The sequence below is a fragment of the Mya arenaria genome, chromosome 2, assembly GCF_026914265.1.
Source record: "Mya arenaria isolate MELC-2E11 chromosome 2, ASM2691426v1".
Taxonomy (NCBI): domain Eukaryota; kingdom Metazoa; phylum Mollusca; class Bivalvia; order Myida; family Myidae; genus Mya; species Mya arenaria.
Genome location: NC_069123.1, coordinates 40,929,092 through 40,955,539, shown reverse-complemented (window position 1 = coordinate 40,955,539; position 26,448 = coordinate 40,929,092). Strand labels below are relative to the sequence as shown.

The 26,448-nt window shown below is 33.9% G+C and overlaps 1 protein-coding gene across 1 annotated transcript; it reads right to left on the bottom strand.

Annotated features, from left to right (window-relative positions):
* Positions 1 to 1,974: 1,974 nt before the first annotated feature.
* LOC128214834 (von Willebrand factor A domain-containing protein 5A-like) lies at positions 1,975 to 25,869 on the bottom strand. Its single transcript, XM_052921511.1, has 18 exons — positions 25,830 to 25,869; positions 24,224 to 24,426; positions 22,486 to 22,705; positions 20,903 to 21,078; positions 20,475 to 20,577; positions 20,138 to 20,242; positions 19,659 to 19,785; positions 19,089 to 19,227; positions 18,429 to 18,508; positions 17,290 to 17,404; positions 16,283 to 16,453; positions 15,332 to 15,521; positions 14,738 to 14,937; positions 8,774 to 8,824; positions 4,116 to 4,245; positions 3,399 to 3,497; positions 2,861 to 2,994; positions 1,975 to 2,479 (listed from the first exon to the last, which is right to left on the bottom strand). Exons 1-18 carry the CDS (start codon positions 25,867 to 25,869, stop codon positions 2,297 to 2,299), a joined length of 2,466 nt encoding a protein of 821 aa, XP_052777471.1. The 3' UTR covers positions 1,975 to 2,296.
* Between the last annotated feature and the right edge of the window lie 579 nt (positions 25,870 to 26,448).

Genomic DNA, 26,448 nt, shown 5'->3' with positions numbered 1-26,448 from the left:
TTTTTTAAATTGTTCATACAACACCATAGATTGCAATATGCATACGTGTTGTAAGCGTTTGTCAACCCTCAGCCTTAGCTCAGTTCGTCAATTGTCCAATGTCTAACAACGATTCAACTAGAGTTATTGAACTTGCTAATCATATGACTTTTCGTTATTGTAGACATGAGTATGATAAGTTAAAATCTTAATGTTTTCGCATTGCCGTCGACAACGACCACAAGGCTATGATTATATCCAGACCTTTTTCTTTAAAAACACACGTATTAATAAACGTTTGAAGTATGAACACCCTATAAAACATATAAGCAAGGGCACTTAGTAAACATCAACACTATTAACTACAGTGATTACGACAGAACATACATGCATTTGCTCATTTTAAGGCTTTAGAGTTTTATACATTTTGAGGGATTTAATAGCATCGACATATGCTAATCATTCAGACTGAACATCCTAATTCGATTTCTGGATGAACATTTTGAGCAGGAAATAAAATACAACTCATTGCACTTTCAGGAATGTGAGTGTGGTAAATGAACGAATGATCTGGTGTTGCCCGAGAGTTGTCAACATTATAGAACATCTTGTTTAAAAGTCTTTTTAAAATATAATTTTGCAATTAGAAAAAAATCACAACAGAAAATTGTCTTTAAATGTTCATGTTCACTCTTGTTACAGAAGAAATGAAGACATCATATAAATGACAGAAAGTAACATGGAATTGTTTAAGATAGCATATCATAAGAAACATCTGAAAACTTGACAATACCCAAAAACATCACTTGTAAAAAATGCATTATTGATTGAAAACAACCAGTTCATCTTAAATAGGTAAAGTAATTAACCGAGCAATATATAAACACAAGAATAAAGCAATGTAATAGCATTTGCTGGAAAAAAAACACAGTAAAATGTTCTTTTAATGTATCAACGAAAACCAATTCTTTATTAATATTATTTGATAAACCAATACTGAAATTTAGTTCGATAACTAGACACAGGTTAATTGACCTCAATGCATGAAAACAGGAATCTAACTTAACAAGAGGGCATCTGAAACGCACATCTCTTATTGTGGTTTGTTATTAAAAAGGGGAAAAACTCCATTGTTGTTAAAGCCGTTTTTATGGGTCTTCCAACAAAAGAACGGATTGTTGGTGGCATCATGATTGTGAGAGTTTTTAGGTAATGGACAAGGTTAAAGATTAAACACGATGACGAAGACAAAGATAACGTTGCAAAGGCTATCATAATACATTGACTTTTTCCTCGAAACGAACAACATAGTTAAGACAAGTAATTTAAAGATATATCTGTCTAATGAAAAATGGTTGATGAATGTGCCAATTAGAATGAGTAAAGATGTGGATGAAAAAATGTACCGATAGTTTAGTAAATGCCATTGTAAAATGAAATGCCTATATGGATACAATGTGTCACTCAGATGGGAATATTCATAACTGTTGCATAATAAATAAACATATCAAAGCTCTGAATAAACAAATGCAAGTGGACTTTGAATCAACATATACTCTTTTGTTGAATAAACTTACAATTGCATAATGAAAACATAATCTGATCTTAACATCATGTTTATTGTCTGGTAATGTTCCACCATCAATGATTGCAGCACTTTCACAATCTGGCGGTCATCTTAAACTTTGATTTGACGGTCGATTCAAATTTGAAGCTGACATTTGTCTCAACCTTAATCTGACGGTCATTAAAAGCTAACCAATTAATGTCAACAAGTACGAATAAACTGAAAATTTATGATTTTTTTTTATATAAACAATGAAATATACAAAACAGTAAGACTATTATCATTGGTCGTAATTTTTATACTTTGATGTAAAAATCAATGGATAAAACAAAAAATAATATCAATAAATAAGATGTGTTACTTAATACCTGCAACTTATAGTAAGTAACATTATATTTTTTTCATTAGAATTTTACACCATTCAAAGCCACACATGCTTTAATATACAACATATACTCGTGAAGACTCGCGGCGAAGAGATTATTAACAGAAAAATACCTACCGTTTTATACGCTTTCAAATTATGCTGGGAAATGCAAAGCCTTGTTAATGCTCCTCAAACTGTATTTATTGGATTACATACAGATAACTATCTTGCTCAATATTTATGTGAAAGACCATAAGTAAAATTATGGCATGAAGGTCTATATTCAATTGACCAATTCGCACGCGAAACAACACTTATCTCTAGTAGTTCACGACACTCCAACCACATACACGGGAGGAGGGGGGGGGGGCTGTGTTCTAACATTAAACAACGTTCAAGACTGAGTCAGCCACAAGTGTTAGAAGTTCCTCTACTGGGTTTTCCAGGCTCTGCTGCCCTAGCCAGGCGAGTGCTTTGGTCTCGATTATCTGCCATTCCTCCTGTCGGTCGGCGCACTTTCTCCGCAACCAGCTCAACGCTATCAGTGTCGCCAGCACACCACAATCCTAGGATTGAAAGGGGCTAACCACTTACAAGTTATATGTCAATATGTTCTGGGGTGATGAGTATAAGGGATTACGATATAGGGGTGAACACCCAATGTCAAAATATGATAGTATACTTTGGCCAAAATGATTGTGAATGTCTAATAAAAAATACATAATATCTTTTTAAAGTCTGATTGCAACATTATACGGTATATAAATCAATCAACAAGAGAACTAGGTAGAAAGCATGAGTAATGAAAAAAAGTATATTGAACTAAGTAATTTGAAAATACAAAAGTGCTTTGTAATATCAATTTAAAGTCATTAGTTTTTTAGCATTTAATTTTGCATATTTGGAAGATTTTAAACATTTTAATCAGAAAAAAAAAAAATAAATACCTTGATTATGTCTATAGTTTGTAGCCGATCTTCCGGGATTTCAAGCAAAACGGCAAGCTGTGTTATGTTTGACCAGTTCCCGCCCATTTCCTGTAGCGTGATCACGTTCATCATCACTTCATCTGATGATAAGCCTGCAATCAATAGTACATTGACGAATTGTCACAATACATAGGATAACAAGAACTCCACAAACAGACGCCAACGCTCGTATATTGTTTAGTCTTATGTTGTTATTTTTTACGTTAGAAGTCCCAAACAAACAGATTTAGACAATAAATACATGCTTTATGATTGACTATTTTCGAACTGGCCATTCTTTTATTACAAAATTAATACACGTAGCTAAATAACTGCTTGTGTTAAATTTTACGTAAGGATTACACATACAGCCGTATATATATTATCAGATTAACAGCAGTGGACTTTACTTTACCGCTTTGTTAGATTTAACTTATTTCAGATCGATGAATCTCATCAAGATATGCATCAAAAATACATTTTTTTTAATAATTCATGAATGACGGAAATGTTATACCGAAAGAAGACTTCTGTAACACGTCAGCGTTTTTGTCAGTCCACAGTTTAAATGGATCTTGTTCTAAGTTCTTATCACCATCTTCATCAAAATCCATACCTGCTAGTTAAGAAGTATGTTTTTTTTCTTTTTTATTATTTTCTGCATAATAAAAGTAAATCTGTAGAAAAGCATACCAGAAACAATACAATCTGGAAAATACACCACTATCTATTAAGCACTATTTTACAATCAACATGTTTTGCTGAGAAATAGACCCAAGCTCGAATAGTGGTTTTGAAATATTATACTATACAGTATTGAAATTAAATATACCTCGATGATGCACCAATAAACCGGAATGCGCTAATAATAAACCTACTTTGTAACTAAGGCTTTCAATAAAGTAAAACAAATAATTAGTATATTTTATATATCATAATTTAAATATAATTCCGTAGAGGATGCTGGTTTTATTTAGTGTAAAATAGCAATAAATTTGAGTGAGCAATATAAGTTACGTGGTGTGAACTAATTACTTCTGGCCTTCACGAGGTTAATTATAATTTGCAAGCGTATCCTGAAACTAACATCTTTTTTTATTTCATGATTGTAGTCCATTCAACATGATGTTTGATTGACGAATAATTGTAATATGCCAAATTTTAGCTATTTTTTCATCGCTTTTTGCCCATATCAAACACTAAACTTCTTCTGAACATTGGATAACTTACTTACTGTTTTTACTCCCAAAGGATGGTACCATGATTCTTTTTCTAGCTGTACCACCATGATGAAGACCATACGATTTTAATTTCAACGACTCACTATCACAGTCAATATCATTTGGTTCCATGCTCCCCGGCAACTAGAAACATATTTACTTAATACAGTCATCACGGTTAAACAGCTCTAAATAAGTATTTTGAGTGATTGTTAGATACGTTATTGTCATTTGATAAGTTTGACTGTTATTCGTTCCATGATATTGTATTTGTAATTGCAATTATGTGGGGTAAGTGATATAAGTTACTATGCGATATTAAAATATAGAGGGTGTTGTTACCGCCTTGCATTATTCCAACGAGTTATCCCTACTATTCTCCGAATGCTAAAACCATAAAATTTGCTTAATTCCGATTTTCATATACTTTGGTGAAGTCAGAAATAAAACGCTCTACAATAAATGAAATAAAAAAGGACGGTGCAAAATCCAGAGCTACATAATTATATCACTGAGTTCCATTTACACCCTTTACATCTTCTGATCACAGTCACAGCAAAACAGTTTGGTTTTGAATGATCCCATATTCATTTGCCAAATTGTATTCCCTGCCCTGAGGAGTGTTACAAGCAAGTTGAGGCATAGAATTTTGTACATATACTCTTCAAAACATTTTGTGCCTTTGTGATTTAAGGGTTTATAGCAATGTAGACCGGTGTGATAGGATTAAAAATCCTTGTGTATGATAAAACTATGGTAGCCTAAAGTGGACAGTCGTGTGTCCATATAACGTTATCAACGTTTAAATGTTTCACAATGTGTCGGCAATCTATGAAATACATTAAGTTATCAAAGCAATATAATTAAGACAAAGTTCTATACTGTAAACATACCCTTAGGTAAAATGTTCTTCACAAAAATTACAAAACTGTGAAAATAAACTTGATTATCCTGAACGGTTTGTGTCAATTTACTCGTTTCACAAACATTTCATTTTTTTTTAAATCTTAAATATTTCGTGTAGTATTTTTAGAACACCGAGCACTTTGTTTTGCCAAAACGATCAAACAAATACATTTCAAAGGAATCAATCAGCGTTATGTTCGAAATAAAACTACTCATTTAAGGTTCTAAAAATCTGAAACACGAGCCTGTTAATATGAATGAAGTATAATTATACCGTGTAAGATTATCCATATTAATATTGTATCATTTTCACCTTACATTGTCGAAATAGTTCTGTGCATGCTTTCTATGGCATTCTTTTTAAAACTGATTATACATATCTATAAAGCACTAACCAAAAATGGTCTTTAGAAATGTATTTCCTTAGACATAATACCATACATGAAAACACATACAAAATCTATATTAATGTGCATATGTTTGCCGTTGACCTGAATGGAAACAAACAAAATTTCATACATTCTTTTTGCACATTTTAAGGAATTTTAAAGAAATAATTTGTCTACACAACATTCGTTGGAGAATGCAGCTTATGTATGCGTAAAAAAACACAATATTTAATATTAAGTTTGAATGTACCTTAGTAGACATGCACTTAAATTTATTTATATATAATATATGTCCTCAATAATAGTCAAGGGCATATTCCAAACAGTTACTAACAATGAAATCTGGACGGAATGCATGCCATTAATCAACTGTCGGACATATGTTCTTTTATGTTTTTACTATCCTTTGAAATTATGATTTTCGTTATTTGATTAGGGGGAATAGCTCTCTTAAAGATTTGAGTCAGTGTGATATCCTTGCATATCAACAATCTATTGTATGTCAATTTTGTCTAGCTAGTGTATATTGTCTGAAATTTATTTAACCAGCAGTAGTCTTTCTTTATGGTATTTTAAGCTTATATATCGTGATGATTTAAAACAAAAATATTCAACAAGCCAACACGCTGGGGATTTCACTAAGAAACTCACAGAAGGATACCCTAGCATCAAATACATCAGATACCATAGAAGTTAGTTCTTTGAAAATTTCGTTAAAGCAGTAAGAATTTATGTATGACTGTTTACAATTCATGAATGTCGTATTTTATCATCTAGAACGATTTAAATCATTAAACGCTGTGCTAAGATATTATAACCGGTAATCAATAAAACAGTGTATTTCACGTTTTTAAATTATCAATTAACAAAGTTATATAATAAGGCCACACCAAATTGATGTTTCTTTCCGCGGATTTACCGCTCCTATTTTTTTGAAAATGTTAATTTTTTTTTGTGTGTGTGCGCCTGCTCCTATATTTTAAGCACCAACCAGATTTTTTGGTAATATTTTTTGTAAAGGCTGAAAAAATAAACCATTATATTTTTTTCTACTCAAAAGTGTTTTTGTAAAGAGAAGTTACCGATGCGTGGTGTTTTATAATGTTTATCGATTGGCTTAGGACTGGTTTCAATAAATTCAATAAAAATTGCGGCTTCCGGTATAAACACTGTGGCTCGAATTTTGGAAATTTAATCTTATTTTTGACAATTAATGTGTTTTATAAAAACCGACAAAATTGCATTTCTTTTCGCTCGCTCGTTCAAATATTTTTGGCAAAAATCCGAGGAACGAAACATTAATTTGGTGTGGCCTAAGGTGTTCAATATTTACATTAAATACACTTTGCATGAATAAAAAGGTAAGGTAAATATATTGATACTTTTCACACTGAACTTGTTTTAAATAGGTAAATGAAAAATGAAACTAATATGTACATAAATTTTACAGAACTATTTTGTTTGTAATGAGCCTTAGCTAAATGAGTAAAGATCAGTATAAATTAAAGCTATTGGAAAGTGACTTGTAAAACTTAAGGTTGGAATTGCGACATGAGAATGGAAATAGAGGCTTCTGTAAACGGTGCAGGAATATGAGGTACTGCAAAATGTAATACAAATCACAGAAAAATGTATAAACTTACAGGCGCATAACGGTTCATCAGCAAGGCGGCCTGAAAGCGGTAAGAAAACTATCATATCACTGTTCAAACCCTATTCATGTCATTCCAATTATAATTGCAATCGTAAAATCAAATGTTATAACGGTTAGACTGCCTTTCCTTCATACCGTTTACATCACAACCAGAATACCCATCACGTCGTCGGGAACTAAATCAAACAAGTTTTTATATTAAGGTTTAGACCGGTAATAGATGAAAACCGTTGACACAATAGACAGTGTCACATCCTGAACACTACCTGCCTGAAACTGTCTATAGTGGCTTTTCAGTAAAGTTAGGTTTAACCAAACAATAGAGCCGCAGGTAAGGAGGCCAAAACGCCTCAACTTTCCAAGTTGGTCAGGGGACATAACAGAGTAATGATCAAAGGCACATTAATGACAACGATTCACTGAAACCTTAAAACCATAACATAAAGAGCTGTCTAACCGTAAAAGGGAACTTAGTTAAATAAAGATTTTTATGAAAAAAAACTAAGTTGAATAGAGATTATATCAAAGGAGAGGAAATATTATTTTTATTTTTATTTTCGAAAATCTGGAAGGACATGTTTGGAATTCCTTCCTGTAGTTTGAGGTTACATGCGTGGACCGAGTTTAATCTACCAATAGACTTTAATGGAGGCTCCTGTAAATAGTGCAAGAACATGAGACACTGCAAAATGTAATGAACAACTGAAAGTGGTAAGGAAACAATCAGTATCTCTGTTAAAACTTTTTAGTGTACTTGTTATTTTTAATTGAAAGCGTCAAAAGTTATATAAATGCTTTAAGTCGCTTTGCCTTGATAATAACAGGTTGACATAATAAGCTTTTGATCGGTAAAACATAACGTTTAACACAGTCAACAGTGTCAACAATACCAGTATAGTTAGGTATAACCAAATAACCCTCATAACACAACTCAACAATGATTTTATCTTAAACTAATGCCTAAAACTTTTTCAAGTGCAATCTGCAAGAAAATAAGCACTCAATGTTACAAAAAGGTCAGCCTATTTTTATTGCCACCCTTATAGCTAAATGGTAGAGCATTCTTTCAAACATGTCTTAAATATGGTACCAGTAGCTCCCTTTCCTAGCGCTCGGTATTAAAAGGGTAGTGCTGGAAAAAAGGTGTACTCAGTATTGGTTAATCCCATGAAAGTCGTATTCCATGTATCGGTGATTTTTCCGCCGCTTCTTAATTTAAAGATTGCAAGGTTTTGGTGAAAGATGCTTGGCTCTCTGTATAATTACATAAAATGCAAAACCTTAACCAGTGAAAACATAAAGGGGCAAAATTTCATTATATGCGAGATGGAGTCTAGATAGATCTTACTTATTTAAAAAGGAAGGTTTGATGGTTTGAAGCACTTATATAAATATGTATTTGAAAAACTACAGAAACAAGTCCAATAGTCGAAAGTTTAAACATAAGCCCCGTTTAATGACACAGGGTTAACGTCAATGACATAGAACACAAAGACAAACAATCACAAACCAGAAACATGGAACAACAACACAAAAATCCACAAACAACACAAAACATATTTAATACATAAAATTGTGGGTGTTTACAAAATCTCAATGCAACACATGGTGTATTTGAGATGTCGACTTAAATGTGGTTGACATGCAGAACCTTAACCAGAATTTCTAAGTGAAATAATGCAGGGCCTTTACTTGCATTATATGCGAGATATAGTTATCTTACTTTGTTATTACTCCTTTTTCGCTTGCGGTAAGGTCCATTGGCATAATTTTTCTGAAAACAAATATAAACAGAGTTCTGAAACCGTTTCTGACGTTTTCTCGCTTGTTTTAATAACATTAAAATATTTTTATTCAGCATAGAGAATGAGGAAATATCATTATCATAAGATAGATAGCATCATTAATGAAACGTTAAGATCATGTCAAATAATGATTTAAATGTAATGATAACTGGGACAAATAACAAATCTTTTAATCCTACTCCCAGATGATAATAACTAATATATCTGAACTAGTTAATTAATGAAAACATAATGCATATAAAACCATTTAAGTTACACTAATTGTACAAATACTTAGATTACAACAATTTTATAATATTTAATGATGATTTCCCTTTTGGTTAATGGGCTTTCGGAACTCCTCAGCTATTTTTATCGAAAAAAACCCTAGGATGTATGCCCGTACATCAGTTGAAGTAGTTCGTATTTTTTTTAATGATATCATATCTCGGCACACCTTCCCATCAGAACCTTTAACGAAAACGTAAAACCATACTGGTCTGCGCAGGTAAAGCATTCAAATGCGCATGCCCGGCGTGCAAAGAAAGAATGGTATGATCAAGGTAAATCCCGCGACGTCGATTCGCAGACTTTACGGGACTATAAAAGCACCAAGCGTGAATTCCGGCGCACACAGCGACACCATCGTGATACGTACGGAAGCAAAGTGTTTGATGACCTTGATTAATCCGCTGAATTGGATCACAGAACATTTTGGAAATTATTGCCCGCAAGAAGAGGCAAACATTTCGAAATATGTCATTGTATTTCCGTTGATAACCATTCTCACAAACATGAAGAGGTCGTTGAGGGATTCAAACACCATTTATCGAAAGTATTTAGTACGATGACATCGGCTGATAAACTAGATACAAGGCAACACTACAAATTAAATGACTATTTGCAAGAAGATACGTATGCCTCGAACATTATTACTAAAATAATTACATTCACAGAGGTGAATAACGTCATAAAAAGCCTTGCAAGAAGAAAAAGCCCAAGTTAAGACAACGTATTAACACGTAATTAATGCAGGCAATGAGTTCACGTTGGGATTGACCTTACTGTTCAATAGCATTATCGCGAACGAGCGCGTCCCGTTATCGTGGCAAACGAATGTTCTCATCCTCGTCTACAAGGGAAATGGTAAGGATAAATCAGACCCCGCTAGTTAATGGCCAATTTCTTTGATACCATGTTTCTGTAAAATATTTGAAAAAGTTATCCTTTATAGGCTAAACACATTTACAAAAACTAATGAAAATGGACTTCCCTTGCCAACAACAACAACACGGATTCCAGAAAAACATAACAACGTCCTTTAACTTTCAAGAGACTGTTCTGTACAATATTGAACGTGACAGCGACGTCTATGTGGCGTGTCTGGACCAGCGCACCGCCTTTGATACCGTGCAGCACGGCTCCTTAATGTTGAAGCTCGGACGTTTTGGCGTCAGGGGAAAGCCCCTTCGCCTGCTGCAATCGTCATATAAAACCTGCGTTGCGTCATCAGATATAGCGGCCAGTCATCTAACGCCTTCGAAATCGTGCGTGGGATCCGTAAGGGTGGGGTCATGTCTACGTTTGTGTATCTAGTCTACGTCGACGAGCTACTACATACTCTAGAAAAAAGTAAAATATGGTGCAAAGGTGATGTCTTTTAAATGTAACAATCATACATTCGCAGACGACATTTCCTTACTAGCAACTTCCCCAACATTCAGCAGAGTCAAGTCGACGTCGTATATAGATACTGCCGCCGATGGAATATCAAAGTTAAGTAACAAAATCGTCAACCATAACATTTTCAAAACGTCGTAGTCCTCTCCCGATAAGAGTCGTCTATGGCGACGCTCTTATATCAAATACACCTTTTGCAAATCATCTCGGTATACTTCAACAGTCGAACTTAAAAATAGGCGAACGAATAAGTGGTCGAATTCAAAAGGCTCGAAACTCACTTTTTTCAATCATTTCACAGGGCGTTCACCCCTTATGCGTGAACCTCTTACCTTAGTTAGTTTGTATAAAAAGGTTATTCTACTAACACTTGTGTATGGATCTGAACTATGGAATGAAAATAAAATTGATGACTTCTAACACTTTGTATCAAAGAATATTCAGGGATTATCATCGCGTTCACGTTCAGATACGGTGCAGTCTATGCTACGGCTACACAGAATATGTTCTGAAATTGATAGTAGAATGCTTATGTCCTTACACAAAATAGTATCCCTTCCTGACCATTGTAAACATAGTTAGATCAGGATTTATTCCCGATATCTGCTATATCCTGCAAAAATATATTATTGTTCATATGATAAATGATTACATTGTTGAATCTGTTTTGCCGTCTAAATACGTTTGGAAAGCACATGTCAAAAGAACAATCAATGCTTATGAAATCGACATGTGGAACACTAGAATAGCAAATGATCCAGAATTTATGTTATTTCGTATATTGCATCCATGTATCCATCCATGTGCCATTTACGTCGTAAGTAAACAACGATCATTTCGAAACACGACGCTAACTTTTGCTAAACTATGGTGCAAATCAACTGTCTTAAGAAACATGTTCTGTATAAAATGTAATTGTATTTACAAGAAGAACTGTCGCATGTAATTGCCGAATGCGACAACACTGTCAACCCACCTAATGAGTTCTTAGTGCATGTATTGTCAATTTGTTCAAATGACTTTGTAACCGAACTTGTTTGTCTTGATGCCATTGGTTTCTGTCCACGTCTTATTGGCGCTCCTTTGCCGCCATTACTTGATAGTTCGGATGAATACGCATTCTTTAACGCTTCGTATTCTTTCATTGTGAAATGCATGAAAGCTTACTACTCTTAGTAGAAATATGACTGATGTCTAGGTACATGTACACTTATAAATGGCCCTTAGCATATATTGCTGTCTTCCGCTACACAAGTGTTAAATTATTTCCAAAACGTATGATTACTTACTCAATTATGTATTGCATATTGTATATCGACTGGATATGGCACAATTGTTATATAGTGTGTGTTTTTCTCAATTGTCAACATAATTTATTATATGTTATTCAAATGCCTTCTGTTTCGTTTCGCTAAGGTATTTAACACATTGACCACCTTGTATATTTGCTTATATTTCTTATTTTGTTCATATATATCCATTTGACAATAGTTTATATTCATCATATATATATATATATATATATATATATATATATATATATATATATATATATATATATATATATATATATATATATATATATATGAATGTTTATTCACCAAATCCCTTTGTATGTGTTTCGTCTATTATATATGTATTTACCTATCTCCATTATCGGAGGCAATAAAATATTGAATTGAATTGCCAGTGAAGTGTATAATTGCAAACATAATTCAGATTCCCAAGAGTTAAAACAAAAAGTTTAACTGCTAAATAAAATTACTACGCGATCTACTTGCAGCGGGCTTAAACGTGCCGCTTTTTGAATATGTAAACCGTCTTAATACATCCGATGTCGTTTTCGATAAATATGGCCGAGGAGCTCCGAATGGGTTAATGGGATAAGTAAATAATTAAGCTTGATTTAAATTCATTTAAAACCTATAGTATGTAATACCTAACACTGAGATAGGCTTAGTTTAGAACACCATTTTAACGCTTTACAAAATATTATTTCAGTTAAGGGATTTGTATGTTATATCTATCAAGCCAGCAGATCATTTATGAATGTGCACTTGTGCACACAGAGGGAATGGCACCCTGTTAGCACTTACACACAAGATTTAACGTTCCTTCTCGAAGAGGTTATTTTTATGGTTGAGAATTCAACCTGCAACCCCATGGTTTTCAGGCAGGTACAGTGTTTGGAACTGGACAATATTTTTCTATGGATGATCGGAGATTAATGACCAAATAATCGGTAATTAATCAAATTTCATGCATGAATAAGGTCTTCATAAACTGCACTTAATTCTCATTTCTTTATATCATGAAATTTCTTATGCAGAGCTGACCTGGCTGTCAAGAGGTTTAAATGGTTATCCAGCTAACGCAGTGGTCAGCGCAATCGGTACTCACCAAGGCGACCCAGGTTCGATTCTCGGCCTGGGCCTGTGCGTATGTTACTTTGGTTAGTTAAGTGGTCACAAAGCCAGACAAGTGTTGTTTTTTCCGGTACTCCGATTTCCCCAAACACAAGAAGACCCTCGCGCGCAAAAACGTGCAAACGAGAGTGTCTTAGTATAAGTTATAATAACTTTCCTCACAATCGTTGTTAAAATATCATGTTTAATATCAATATCAATATACGCCAATGTTGACCTTTTCTATCAATGTTTGTTTATAATCTATCATCAGAACAAAACAGTATCTTGCCTCTAGTCTATGGATATGTCACATCTTTCTTTCAGTTTTTATTTGCATATCTATTTGGAATGGGACCCGATATCAATATGTAGGGACAGTTTGGCGGTCTTATATTATTACGTTCTGACCAAACTTAATGGCTAAACCCTCAGTATATATGATGCATCTTCTTATTGCAGACTGAAACAGGATCAATGTACAATAAAATATAACATTTTCAGGATATTTAAATGAAAGCCTTTTATATGATATCAAGCCTTGTCCCTTTTAGTAGCAAATGTAAATGCAATTGGAATTTCATATTTACACAAACAATGAACAAAATCACGTATAAGAATGTTTGATACACACTGTTTATATAGATGGACTTTATATCATAGTTCTTTGCTACGGAATACAGTGATATGAAACAAATCGGTCCTGATTTTAAAGTTGATCACAACTAAACAAATAAATAAATGTTAATGATCATCCTCCTACAAATAAAGGCATGGAGTGGAACCCATCGGCAAGGAATGTTTTGGTGAACACTTTTAGTACCAAGCACTCTAAAATGAACACAGAAATAAATCATGTTTTACAGCAATAAAAAAAAAACAAAGTATAAAGTATCGTTTTAAAAAAAACACACACAAACGATTTCATTTTTATTTAGCTTAAATGGACAGAGACACAATTCTTTTGTTTCTTTGGTTATGTTTAACAATGGGCAAGAATAATACACAACTCTCTGTACAAAATTGTATCCATCAAAATAAACGGGCAAAGGGAAAAAAAACCACTACGATAAACACAACATTTTTGAAAAAAGTTGTCTCCCTGTAGCATTTCTAGGGCAATAATCCAGTCATTCATGGAAGAATCTAGTTGATTTAAGAAAGGAGCCAAGCTCTCATGGATATCTAATTGCTGTATACATATGAATAAGATACAAAAAAAGTGAAAGCTGTATCGCGCTCACAAACAATTGTTTACCGATGCACCGACGACGGACACATCGCATAACGTCTTCTGACCTTTGGCCAGTATATCTTAAAACTGAAGTTGACGAAAGGGAACCTGATTGACTTATTAAAAGATTTTTATTGCTGCTCCATCATTAATAAAAAGCCAAGTCCTTAAGCCGGAAACAATCTTCAAAACAAGTTCATCATCACAAGTATGTATGAGCTATAGAGAACACAAGATTTACAATAAAAAAGACTTAATAAGAGTTCCCAAACTATTGTTGTTTTTTAGTCTACAAAGAATCATAAATCGACCATAACTAAAGCCAGACTTATGGGCTTGATATAGATGTGTGCATTGTCACTGATATTATGTACGCCAAGTTCCATGCGACTGTTTAACTGTTTATTTAATCAAGATTTTGCACAACATTGACGAGGCCGGTGATGACGCCAACACTACCAAACTATCTGACATGAGCATAGATGAATGTTTTACCTGAACATTAAAAAACAGATGAGCTAAATATGGGAAGAGGGATTTGCAGGACATACTTAAGATTAAATTCGCAATCTTAAGATGCTTACCCTCGCCATGCCTTTCAAAAACTCCTCGCTGGTTGTGGGGACTGGACATTGCCTCGTCTTCAGTTCACCTTTGACCTTCTCCCCTTCTGTATCCACGGCAACAAATGATGTGTACTTTGACATAATGTTACCATGCCGACTCACACCAACGATCTTCTTCCTTATTTCTTCAACCTTTTCAATGTTTTCTTTTGGATCATCTGTTTTAAAAGAGAATATTTACAAAAATGAGGAGGTTTTGCATGTCCATTTTTAATATCTATATTAATAACCATAAACCAATTATCATTATAAAATTATAACATCTGATTCTATAACTTGTTCGATTGTAGAAATTTTGGTTAACCCAAAAAGCAAATTTGTTGGAAACACGAATATATGGCAGCTAAACAGTTATCACAATAATGATCAGATATAATGCAAAAATTGTTTAAAATCAAATGAACTTCAAATAATGTAATAATATTATTTCAGCTATATTAAACTTCTCAGCATACCTTCGATGCTTTTATTGGCGTAACAGTTTGTGTTTTTAATTTTACTGGAATGCATTTTGGTGTAAAGTCAACTGTTGCTTAGGTCATAGCATTTTACCATTCATCTGGTTACACAAAGCTGCCTCCACGTCCTGTAGAAGCTTGATCTGAGTCTTGGTTGCTAGGCGATGGACAGGTGCAGATACGCTTGAGGTGTCATCCTCCGATAGCGTGAACAGAAGGTCAAAGGTCACAGGGTTGTTGTTTTGTTGACATTTCAAAGTTAGCTTGCTGGTTGCGTTGATTGTCTGTGATTTTTTTAAAAACATTGAGGCATTGGACAATATTGGTAAATCTACAAGATAAAACTGAAAGGGGTAAGATACTCGAAAATTGTTTTCTATGCATGCAAAATATTTGAAATTAATAATTACTAATAACAGATTAACATCCAACAATAATATACGGTAATTCATCACCGTACGGTTGTCCGGTTAGTACAGTGGTTAGCGCACTCGCTTCTCAATAAGGCGACTCGGGCTCGATTCCAGGCCTGTGCGCATGTGAGTTTAGTAAGTGGTCACCAAACCGGACAAGTGGGTTTTCTCCGAGTACTCCGGTTTCCACCACAACACAAGACCACACTCTCGCGCAACATCGTGCTAACGAGAGCGATTATTCTAAGTTGCAATAGCTTGTTTCACAATCGTTGTAAAATTAAATAAGTTTAAACTAATACTAAATAAAAATGTGACAACAGTTAACATTCATGCATTTCAAATTTCTTGAATATACTTAAGTGTTAACCACGTGTACCCCCTTGATACTTCAGAAGAAACCCCAATTTGTCACTGTGTTCCCTTAAACATGTACAAAAGAACATGTTGTTTGTCTGAAGAGAGTAGCATACTTCATTGTTGTTATGTCCACAGATTTTTAAAACAACCAAAAAGGGTGACGAATCACACATGGACAGTTTTATATATTGCAACAAAAATGCAGATATGATGTTTATGAGATGTAACAGAAGCACTGAAAAACAAAACCAAAAAACAACAGCTTTATAGACATCCATATCTACCCCTTGTAGCATGGCAAAGAATGTTAGCCTCTGCCCCACAGTCAGCATAACAGGGCAGTCCGTTGGTATGAAAACCGGGTTCAACCCTGGGGGCAGGTCCCACGACAGCTCTATGTTCGTCACTGCCGGCTGCATGGCACACTTAAGCAGGGATACAACCTAGAATGAGTTTAGGAGTTATAAAATGGTCTCAATATTTATGTGAAAACTACAGAAACAAGCTCAGCAGCCAAAAGTTGAAACTGATAGTTCCGGTTAAAAGTAGGTACACCTGTGTATTATATTTAATCCATTTAATAAGATATAGATTGTGTTTGTTGTTTGGAAAATAAAGTGGTACTAAAGGCAGGACTTCAAAATGTATGCAATTATGATAATAAAATGAATCAGTCATCTTTTCTTTAAAAAAAATGCCATGTTAATAATTATAAAAACAAAAAGCCACGCTGACCGAAGCCTCATGTCTGTCCGTTTATGATGTGTTTTTAAGGGGTATTACTTAAGTTGAACATTAATTAAATATAAAGTTATTGGCCTTGCAACACATGTGAACTTGTTCTGCATAATATGCTTACTCAGAGCATGTTATTATCTTGAATGAGGATTAAAATGAGGCCAAGCTTAGGTTTTTCGTAAGCGAGTTTCAACTATAAAAGAGCATTACTTTACAGTCAATAAAACAAGAGTTATGGGCCTTGTTTAACATGTTCGTATTGTCATAAGTAAGACACGTGTACAAAGTTACATGTGAATATCTAGATATTTTTAACTATGACAAAGTTAAAGAGTTAACATAACTTTAAAAACAAAATTAAATCGCTTATACAAATTATTATTAAAGCAAAGTTAACGAGTCTCAATCTTAATCTTGCTTATCATCTCTGGCAACAAAGCTTCATTTTTTTATCTTCAACAGTTTTTTAATATTGATCCTGAACACAACACAGCACCAAGTAAAACATATTGAAAACAGACAAGCTGAAAATCTATCTCACCTTGGGTTGAATGCGTTCATCATCAGCAATAAATTCTGCGAGGCCATTCCCAGCACGCACCACGCCATTCACTAAAGAAGTGGACACTCCTCTTCCCAATCCTAGTGCAAACACCCTAGAAAAGAACAAATAGGATGGGCTACTTTCCAGAATGCAGCACTTGTCTTTTTTCTCAGTTTCATTAAAAACCATGAAACTTTCATGGTTTTTGACTGAATATTTGATCGAACATTTGGTATTCGAATACTAGATGTGTTTTGTTAAATTAATAAAATATTAAACGTTTTGCCTACAACTGTGGTGTGAATTAAGTTTGTCTCGTTTTTACAACGACTGGCCCCTACTGACAGAGGCGTAAACCTTACAACATACACTATACACGCATCATATATCAATGAGGGACATTTCGCCGAATACTATAAACTCTAATTTTACAGTAACTGTATTAGGCAAGTGATATAAAAAAAACTTCAACTATTTTTGCTTTTCCCATTGATTAAATTAGGCCTATCTCTGAACGAGGCTACAAAAACTACAGAGCGAACCTCGTTGGTGCTTAACATCATTCAACCGGGAATTTTGGTAATCGAATAATCAATCGAAAGAAGAACAGAATATTCGAATATCAAATTTTGCCATTCGTTTGCACCCCTACGTATAACAAACATAAAAGAACAACCAAAACAGTAACATTAAGGTGCAATGGAAACAGTGATTTTAGAACGTTTGGGTGTCCTCATCTACAATGTAGCTCCAAACAAGAAATAATATCTACATTTTTTCATAACCAACATAATCCCCATTTGCTGGTATCATTAGGTATGACATCTAAGATGAAAAGCTTTTACACCACAAACCCACATAAGCCTGGTTGATGTCTTAAAACTCAAAACCACAATATTTATGTAAAAAAACACAGAAACAAGCTCAGTAGCCAAAAGTTTAAACCCGTCTAATGGCACAGGGTAAACGCCAAAGGAATAGAACACTAAAACAAGAAATCACAAACAAAAAACATGGAACAACAGCTCAAAACTACACGATGCATATATACTATACTAAGCCTGGTTGATGTTTTAAAATTTAATAAAAAAACCCACCCCATATCATCCTTGACAGCAGATATGTGTCAATCTAACCTGGTATCCCCCGAGTGCTTCTTAATCAGCCCAATCACCTGCTCACTGTTATGCACTTCACCATCTGTCAGTAGAAACACCTGAAAGAACACAAATTAGGTTTATATACGTTACAAGCAAACGTACGAAATATGAGTATGACTTGTGTTGATAAGATCAGCAATGTTTTTTAAGTTTGTAGGTGAAGTTACTTCATCAATTTTGTTTCGTAGCGTTCCTTATGAGAATGTGAACACAAATTGGTGTAAACTATAATAAGCAACTGAATGCATACATATCAATGCTTAGCCGTTAGGTTTACAACCTTATATTACTTTATAAGTATGTTTCATATACAGAAACCATTTGGAACATACAAACTTTATTGGTTCCAAATGGTTGTTGAACTTATACTTTCTTCATGTGGATATATTCTAAGTGCTTAAATATCCCCCACCCCCATCCCATATCTGTCTATACCCAACAGCTGTAAAATCTACACCTGATTTATCCTCCTTGATTGTTGGGGTACTTCCATATTGAGAAAAAAATCGAGGGGCTTGACCATCTGTGTGTTGTTCTTGTACTTTCACCTTGAGGACATACTGGACATAAGGACTTGTACGTATTTGTGGGCCTCATATCTATCACCATCTAGCTACAAAACAACACATCACTTACGTTCCTTGGTTGTTGTTGTACTTTCTCTCTGAGGACATATTCTAGGGGCTTGTATATCTCTGTGCCACCCATGTCTGCATCCATAATGGCCTGGACCTTCAGGGCTTCATCCAGAGTTTCTACAGTGCATTCCTTGTTCCTATGGTAAAATGGAATTAATATATTGTGGCATTCAATTCTTTCCTTCTCCTCAAAGGTGGATCAATTTTGATGGATTATCAATTGCTGATAAGTGTAATATGCTGCATTCGATGTCTGTCTTTGGTAAATAACATTTAGATAACTAAATAATGAGTTGAGTCCAAGTTCACATGCATGTATGTTTGTCCAAAGCCTTAAAATCTTCATATGTGTTTAACAGTAATAATAACATTGGGGAGGTGTGACGTCATGTCAATTACAATATTTCAAATTAAATTGAGCATTGGATACACATGATAAACCTTATGTTGTATGTTTGCATTCTAAATTTTAAATTAAACATCTTTATTTTTGAAGTGAGGTTTAAAGACGCCATTAACATGCTGCCTGTTGAACAGTTTTTCATCATTTAAATGTATTTCCACTTACTTGTTAAACAGACAATTGTAGTTTGATCCAAAGCTGACCACATTAAAGTAGCAACCAGCCGGCAAACTTTTAAGGAACAGAAGCAACGCCTCCTTTGTATTCTTTATTCTGTTACCTCTCATACTTCCTGTAAATACATTTGAAACTCAATAAACTGGAAATGGTTTAAGTACAAGTATTAACAAAACAAAAATGTCAAAAATATTTACTTACATGTACAATATTTAAATAATCTGTAAGAACGAAGAGTGTAACAAAACAAACTCATTTGTTTAATAAAAATGGGCATATTTTGACAATTGTTAGGTCAGAGTAACAGACCTTGTAACACTTGTGCATATTGTCTGTGATATCAAATCTATATATCTTGAATGACAACACGGACAATGACATCAACGATATCACATTACAAACACATGTTGTTGGTAAATTATTGGAAAAATAGAGAAATTATTAAAAACATTTCTACACTTTATTACCTGATCTATCGATGATAAAGACATATTCTCCACTGGTTTTCATGGCAACTTCCTTGAGGTCGGGATGGAAACTCACCATTAACATGTCTTCCTTCAGTAGACCCTCTGAAATGTTTGACAATGATTGTTATGTGGCATTGAGTCATAGTTGTACTGGTTAGCTTCATATATATTTACATGTTTAGAGTGAAACTTATAAAACTTTATATATAGTTTGCATTACAAAATATTTCCTGAGGCCGTTACAAACCGATTAAACAGTTTGATGACTTTAAAGATACTTACTTGAAACATTTCCATGGCAATTAAAGAAGCTTTAATAGTTTTGAGTATTTACCTTTTTCCGGGTTTCCATTTTCCAGAATAACCTGCGGAGCGAATGGCTCGGCATATTCCACCAGCAGACAAAGGTCATGGTCAAATTTAAACTCCTCCCCAATCTCAAACTGAAAACATAGCGGCAACAGCCTTGTGGTTTAGGTGTCCACCTCTCACCAAAGAGGTTATGAGTATGAGTCCCACCATGGGTTATCTTGGCCTCTCAAAAAGGACCCTAGCACTGGTGTCTTCCCAGGAAACGGACTTTAGAGTGATTCATATCAGCTTAAAGCTATCTTCTATTGATCAAATCAAAAGAAATGCCACACTACTTTATATATATATATATATATATATATATATGTAAACATACAAAACTGTACAGTGCCATTAAATTTTTACTTATTGTAGAAAATGGAAGCACACACTATTTAATTTATAATTCACACAAACCTTAGCCAATTTCCCGCCTGATTGTAATTTGACATCCAGTGACATTTTGTCAGAGGAAACAGCCTTTATCCCATTGTATCCTACTATTTTGACAGTCATCTTAAAGTTGTATGGCACTGGCGTGGGAAGTACATATTCAGCTCCCTCTGCAGCAACGCTCGAATCAGCTTCTTAATTGAGTGAACAAATTTAAGCTATCAAGACCAACATTGAAATTTTACCATAAGATATATAAATATTAACCAATTTGGCATGAGTCAAATGATCAGTACATTTAGTCTTAATGTAATAAACATAATTCTGCAAACATCAAGATATTTTTCTCAAAATCTTTTTCATAAAGAATTCAATTATTAAACATTTTGCTACAGTACAAACTTCAATTCAATGCATTCAGAAACAAGAGGGTCAATATGGCCCTCTATCGTCCATCTGAGTATCTTAAGAAACTAGTGAAGCAAGGAAGTCATTTGGTTGCCAAGGAAGTCATTGGTTGCTACGACAAAATGTGGTTGCTAAGGAAGTAAGCTATTCCTAAGGCGATTAATGTTGCTAGGGAATGTGATATTTAATATCTAAGAAAAAGCAAACCATTGTCATAAATCACTAAGAAAACTGTTGATGCTAAGGCAGTTGATGATTGCTAAGGTGGTCCATGGTTGTTAAGGGAAATGGTCGCGAGTAAAGCTGCTGAAGTTACTGCTAAGAAAATCACAGGTCACTTTGAATGAAGATTGCTGCCATGGAGGCTTGTGGTTGCTACAAAGGTCAATAGTTAAAAAAACACACACAATATGGTTGCTACAGAAATCAAGTGATTTGAAGCAAGTTGGTAAAGGACTCAAATATCTCAGTTCTGGGCTCTGCAGTTTTGGGAAACTTAAAGAGATTGTTAAATAGTTCCCTTATTTAAGTCAATGAAAAATATTGACTCTCCTGGCAGGGAAAACATTGACTCCAGTATTATGATTTTAACAATTTCGATAGACAACCACTGGGCAAAAGAGTAGGGAAGAGTGAACCTCAGATTTCACTGGACAAACAACTTGGGATCAGCATGCTATGGGGTGTACACCTCAGATTTACATTAACAGTATATGAAGCTTGGGTTCAGCATAGTTGTGATTGAAAACAGTTGAGTGGGTTCAGCACAGGATGTTGTGCTAATCTCAGATAAACATGGACAGTAGCATAGATACAGCACCATGGTGAGTGGAAACCGGGACAGTAGTATGGGTTCAGCATGGTAGGTAGTGAAAACCTCAGGTTTACATGGATAGAAGCGAAGGTTCAGCTCCATAGGGAGAGGAAACCCTCAGCTTTACAGTAGTGTGGGTCCAACACGATATGGAAAGTATACCTCAGCTTTACCAGAACTTTATACTTGTTTATGCATGGAGGAGAATGAAAACCACAGCTGAACCTTAACAGTTGTGTCCGGGAGATTGACCTGGTCTTAAGCGTGGGTCATAACCTTGAATGTAGCGTGGGTTAAACACGATGTAGAGTGTTTACCTCAGCTTTACTGGTAAGCAGCGTTGGTTAAACACGATGAGGAGTGTGAATCTCACTCTTACCTGGACAGTAGCGTGGGTTCAGCACTGTAGGTAATGTAAACCTCACCCTCCCATCCTCCTCCTGTGGCAGCTCATTCACGTATGACAGCCTTAGTACTGCTTCCTTGCCCGCAGGCAGATTACCAAGCATGCATTGGAAAGTGTCGCTGCTTCTTGTATCTTCTTTAAGCAATATGGCTGTCCTCCCACTCTTTTTTCCATCTTCATATGTTAGAATAGCCTGTAGATATGACCATTCATCTAAGCCATTTCATTTTTTAAGCAGTACTTCGAATTTGCATAGCTAACACAAACTCTTTATTACGTTTTTGTATAGGACTCTTTTAGTTCAGATTTTTGACTTCAGTTTCACCTTAACAGAATGTTGGAAAAAAGGGACCAGTAGTATAAAAGACGAGTACCAAAAAACTCAAGTCAGTAAATGTATACTTTTTCTTTTGTGTGTCGATGTAAAAATGACTGTACGGTCACGGAAGGGGTACATGTACATGCACCTTAACACTTACCTTTAAATGCTAATATACATGAAGCATAGTCAAAGCTTTATATATTGATCATTTTTAAATATATTTATGCTAAAAATTGCAGAACACTTTACTGTCAAAAATCACAAGCATAGTAGTATCTGTAGACATTTTAAATATAACACTCGTATAAAACTGAAGTTTGCAAAACACAAAACTATTAAAAATACGTCCAAACTTCAAGTTATACATCAAAGCTGTTTAAAAATGTAAACTTTAATTAATTGTTTTCTAATGTTTGTTTTTTGTTGTGTTTTTTTAATTAGAAATAAGTTTATTTTCCAGAAAAGTATAGATGCATGTAAATATATTATTTGAAAATGGCATGCAAAGTAACATAATGTAGATTATAACCTATAAATAAATAAGGAGGTACAAGACTTTTATATACAAAAATGATTTCGCATTGTATCACAGATTGTTCTTTTCTTTTTGGAATTGCCATTCTACGACAAACCGTTTATTTTGTCATAAAACATCAACAAATACAAATAGCTGCAACAAAAACAGTCATGAATGTGTTAGATAGTAAGTAAATATACTTTGCAAGGTGATATTTTAGGTTATGATTTGATATATTTAACATTATCACTCAGAAAATGTAGAGAAATATTCTTATTTTTTAAATGTGTTTGAATAACTTTCAGATCATTATATAAATATTACATAATATTTTCTGTTTCGATCTTCTTTCAATAATGAAGCAGGTCTTGTAAATACTGTAAAAATATCTTATTTAAAACAATATTTACAATATTATATTCTTTTTCATCAATATTATAGCCTATGACAATACTTTTAAGATTTTTAAGATTTTTCTGTATTCCGCATCATTTAAAAACTGCCTGTTTATCACACCAGAACGACGACAAAGTGCGGAATTTAACAAAAAGTGTTCATAGTCCTCTACTTCATTGCAATGTAGACATTACGTACACTCGTTAAACTTCCGCGTGAACAAGTTTTTTCAATTAAATCGTCTATTTGTCTGTTTTCTGTACAGATGTGAAAAGGGGAAAAGTAGCGTAAAACTTACATAATGCTAAAATAAATGAAGTATAGCAATATTTTTTAGCATAACAAAAAATATCCGCTAAAATAAGTAGAACACTTAATCAATTAAACCACAAATCAATTAAAATCAATTAAAACTCCAAATACATTATTCACCAGAAATTGACCTGCATTTATATGGCTTATATAATAATAGTAACCTGTTCCTTTTCCTGTATCTCAGCGAAAATGTGACGCCCATCAATCATGGCCTCGAACTGGTACACGGCACTCCCGTCATCCACAGGGAACGTGAACATCGCCTCGACTGGGTCATCCTCGCTGTTGTAATACCCCAGGCAGGCAACCACCTCGGTCAGGTACCCCTTGATTGTTACATTCACGTCAATGGACTTCAGTGGAACTAAAATGATGGTTGATCTTTATGCAAGTAATCTTGTTTAGAATGAAATGCAAAATAAGTAAAAAATGAATAAAAATAAGTTGGGCTATAGTCAAAAGCTTAATGCATGTAGTTTTTATGCATGTTGTTTATAGAATAAGCTTGAATGATGGACAGGTGGTATTCAGTACGTTCCTTTGATGAGGCTTACCTACTTTATTTAATATATATTACTATTTGATTTACATCATTGCATTAGTAACATATATCTGGAAATCGGTCGTCTAATTTTTGGCTCATATAAAGATTTCTATGAAAACTTTTAGGGATAAAGAGTGATGTTTTTGTGTCAAGAGCTTAGAGTTTTTTAAGCAGATCAAGATTTATCCTATTAATTTTGATTAAGTTATTTTCCGGTTAAAGTTTTTCATTTTTAAAGAAGATTATTTTTCTAAATAAATGTTTTTCTGATGACAGATGTTAGTGGTCTCCTTCTAAAAGATTGTATTTTTTATCAAACATAATCAACCATACATTAAACAAAGAGCAAATAAAACATATCTCTTTATCACAATGTTTATTCAGTTACGTATAAATCAGAAAGTCTATGAATACATTTCATAATTCATTCACTTATTCAATTTCGATTCTACAATCAGTGATCAAAAGCTCGTCCGACTATTTTCGATGATCGATTATGACTTTAAATTAGTTCGATTTACAATCCCTTATAAAATTCATGTTACATTACATTTTGTCCTGAATTTGATTTTGACTTGAAAATGGGGTGTCGGTGTGTGTGTATGATAGGGGGGGGGGGGCATAGGATGGGTCCTGTTCACATAACTGCTGTCTGTACATTAGATGTGTCATTTTGAATTTTTACTCAGCTAGATTTTGCCCAATGTGAAATTTACTGTTTAATTTATTTTTAAACAAGAATTGACTCAAAATTTACTATTGTAATTTAAAAAGAAAATCCCACCCTTAACAAGTACACTTGTCTACTAGTACAGGTATGTTTAAATGAGGTATTATTCTTTTAAGAAATGAGATCAAGGAGACATTTCATTGTTTGAAATAAACTATGGTAAATATACTGTTTAAGACATTTTATTGCTACTTTCCACAGTTGTAAGGGCCCACGGCCTATTCACAAACAAGATGGAAAACACTTATGTACATGTTTTTCTTATTATATCAGTTTCAAAATACACATGTTAAGCATTTCTCATCAATTGCAAAAATACTGAAACACTGAAATTCATACAAATACGGTCCTTTATAACAAGTGTTATCATGATCCCGCTATATCAAACCCTATAACATGAAAATATAACGGAACTTTCGTTATGACATATTTCAAGTGTTCAAAAATCATCCGATTTCTTACCTCAAATTCTAACATGTGAACAATATAGTACCTGGGGTCCCTATGTCTGTTGATAGTCCAAACGAATTCATTTTAATTTCCGATATGGATTTTTCGGCTGACTTGTCATCAAATGTATGTTTTGGTTAATTTATGCTATTTGTTTACGTCGTTTCTTCCTTAATCTTGTAATCTCGAAGAAACAAAACATTCGTCTATATCCCGTCGGCGCAATAAAATGAGATTTATTGATGCAATAAAATGCGAATGAACCAACTTGGCGTTAGAGGAAAGATATTAGACATAGTGAAGTCCATTTATAAAAAAGTTAGATCAAGGGTTAGATATAAAAATCAGTTAATTGATAATATTTTGTGTATTCTTAGTGTTAGACAGGGATAATCTTTGTCTAAGATCAATTTTTGTATGTCCATGTATTTAAACATAAAGAAGAAATTTTTAAGTTAATTTTGTTTGATGATGTCGAGTTTATGGTGGCATATAACTGCCATAAGATAACCTGTTAACGTTCGCAATATCTTTCGTGTAAACCACTAAATTTTTGCGACAAAAATCTGGTTAATATTCGCGAAATCTTTTTGGTAAGATTAATATCATTAGACTAAAAATGCATTGAAAGTGCCCAGAACTGCCACCTGTTACATTTATTA

What these genes read in the sequence shown, in the direction of transcription:
- LOC128214834 (XM_052921511.1), bottom strand. Translation starts at nt 25,869, where the DNA reads ATGAATTCGTTTGGACTATCAACAGACATAGGGACCCCAG. An exon ending in CTTTATCATCGATAGATCAG is followed by an intron (nt 19,786 to 20,137) that starts GTAATAAAGTGT and finishes ATGTATTTACAG; the next exon opens with GAAGTATGAGAGGTAACAGA. An exon ending in AAACTATAGACATAATCAAG is followed by an intron (nt 2,480 to 2,860) that starts GTATTTATTTTT and finishes TTTCAATCCTAG; the next exon opens with GATTGTGGTGTGCTGGCGAC.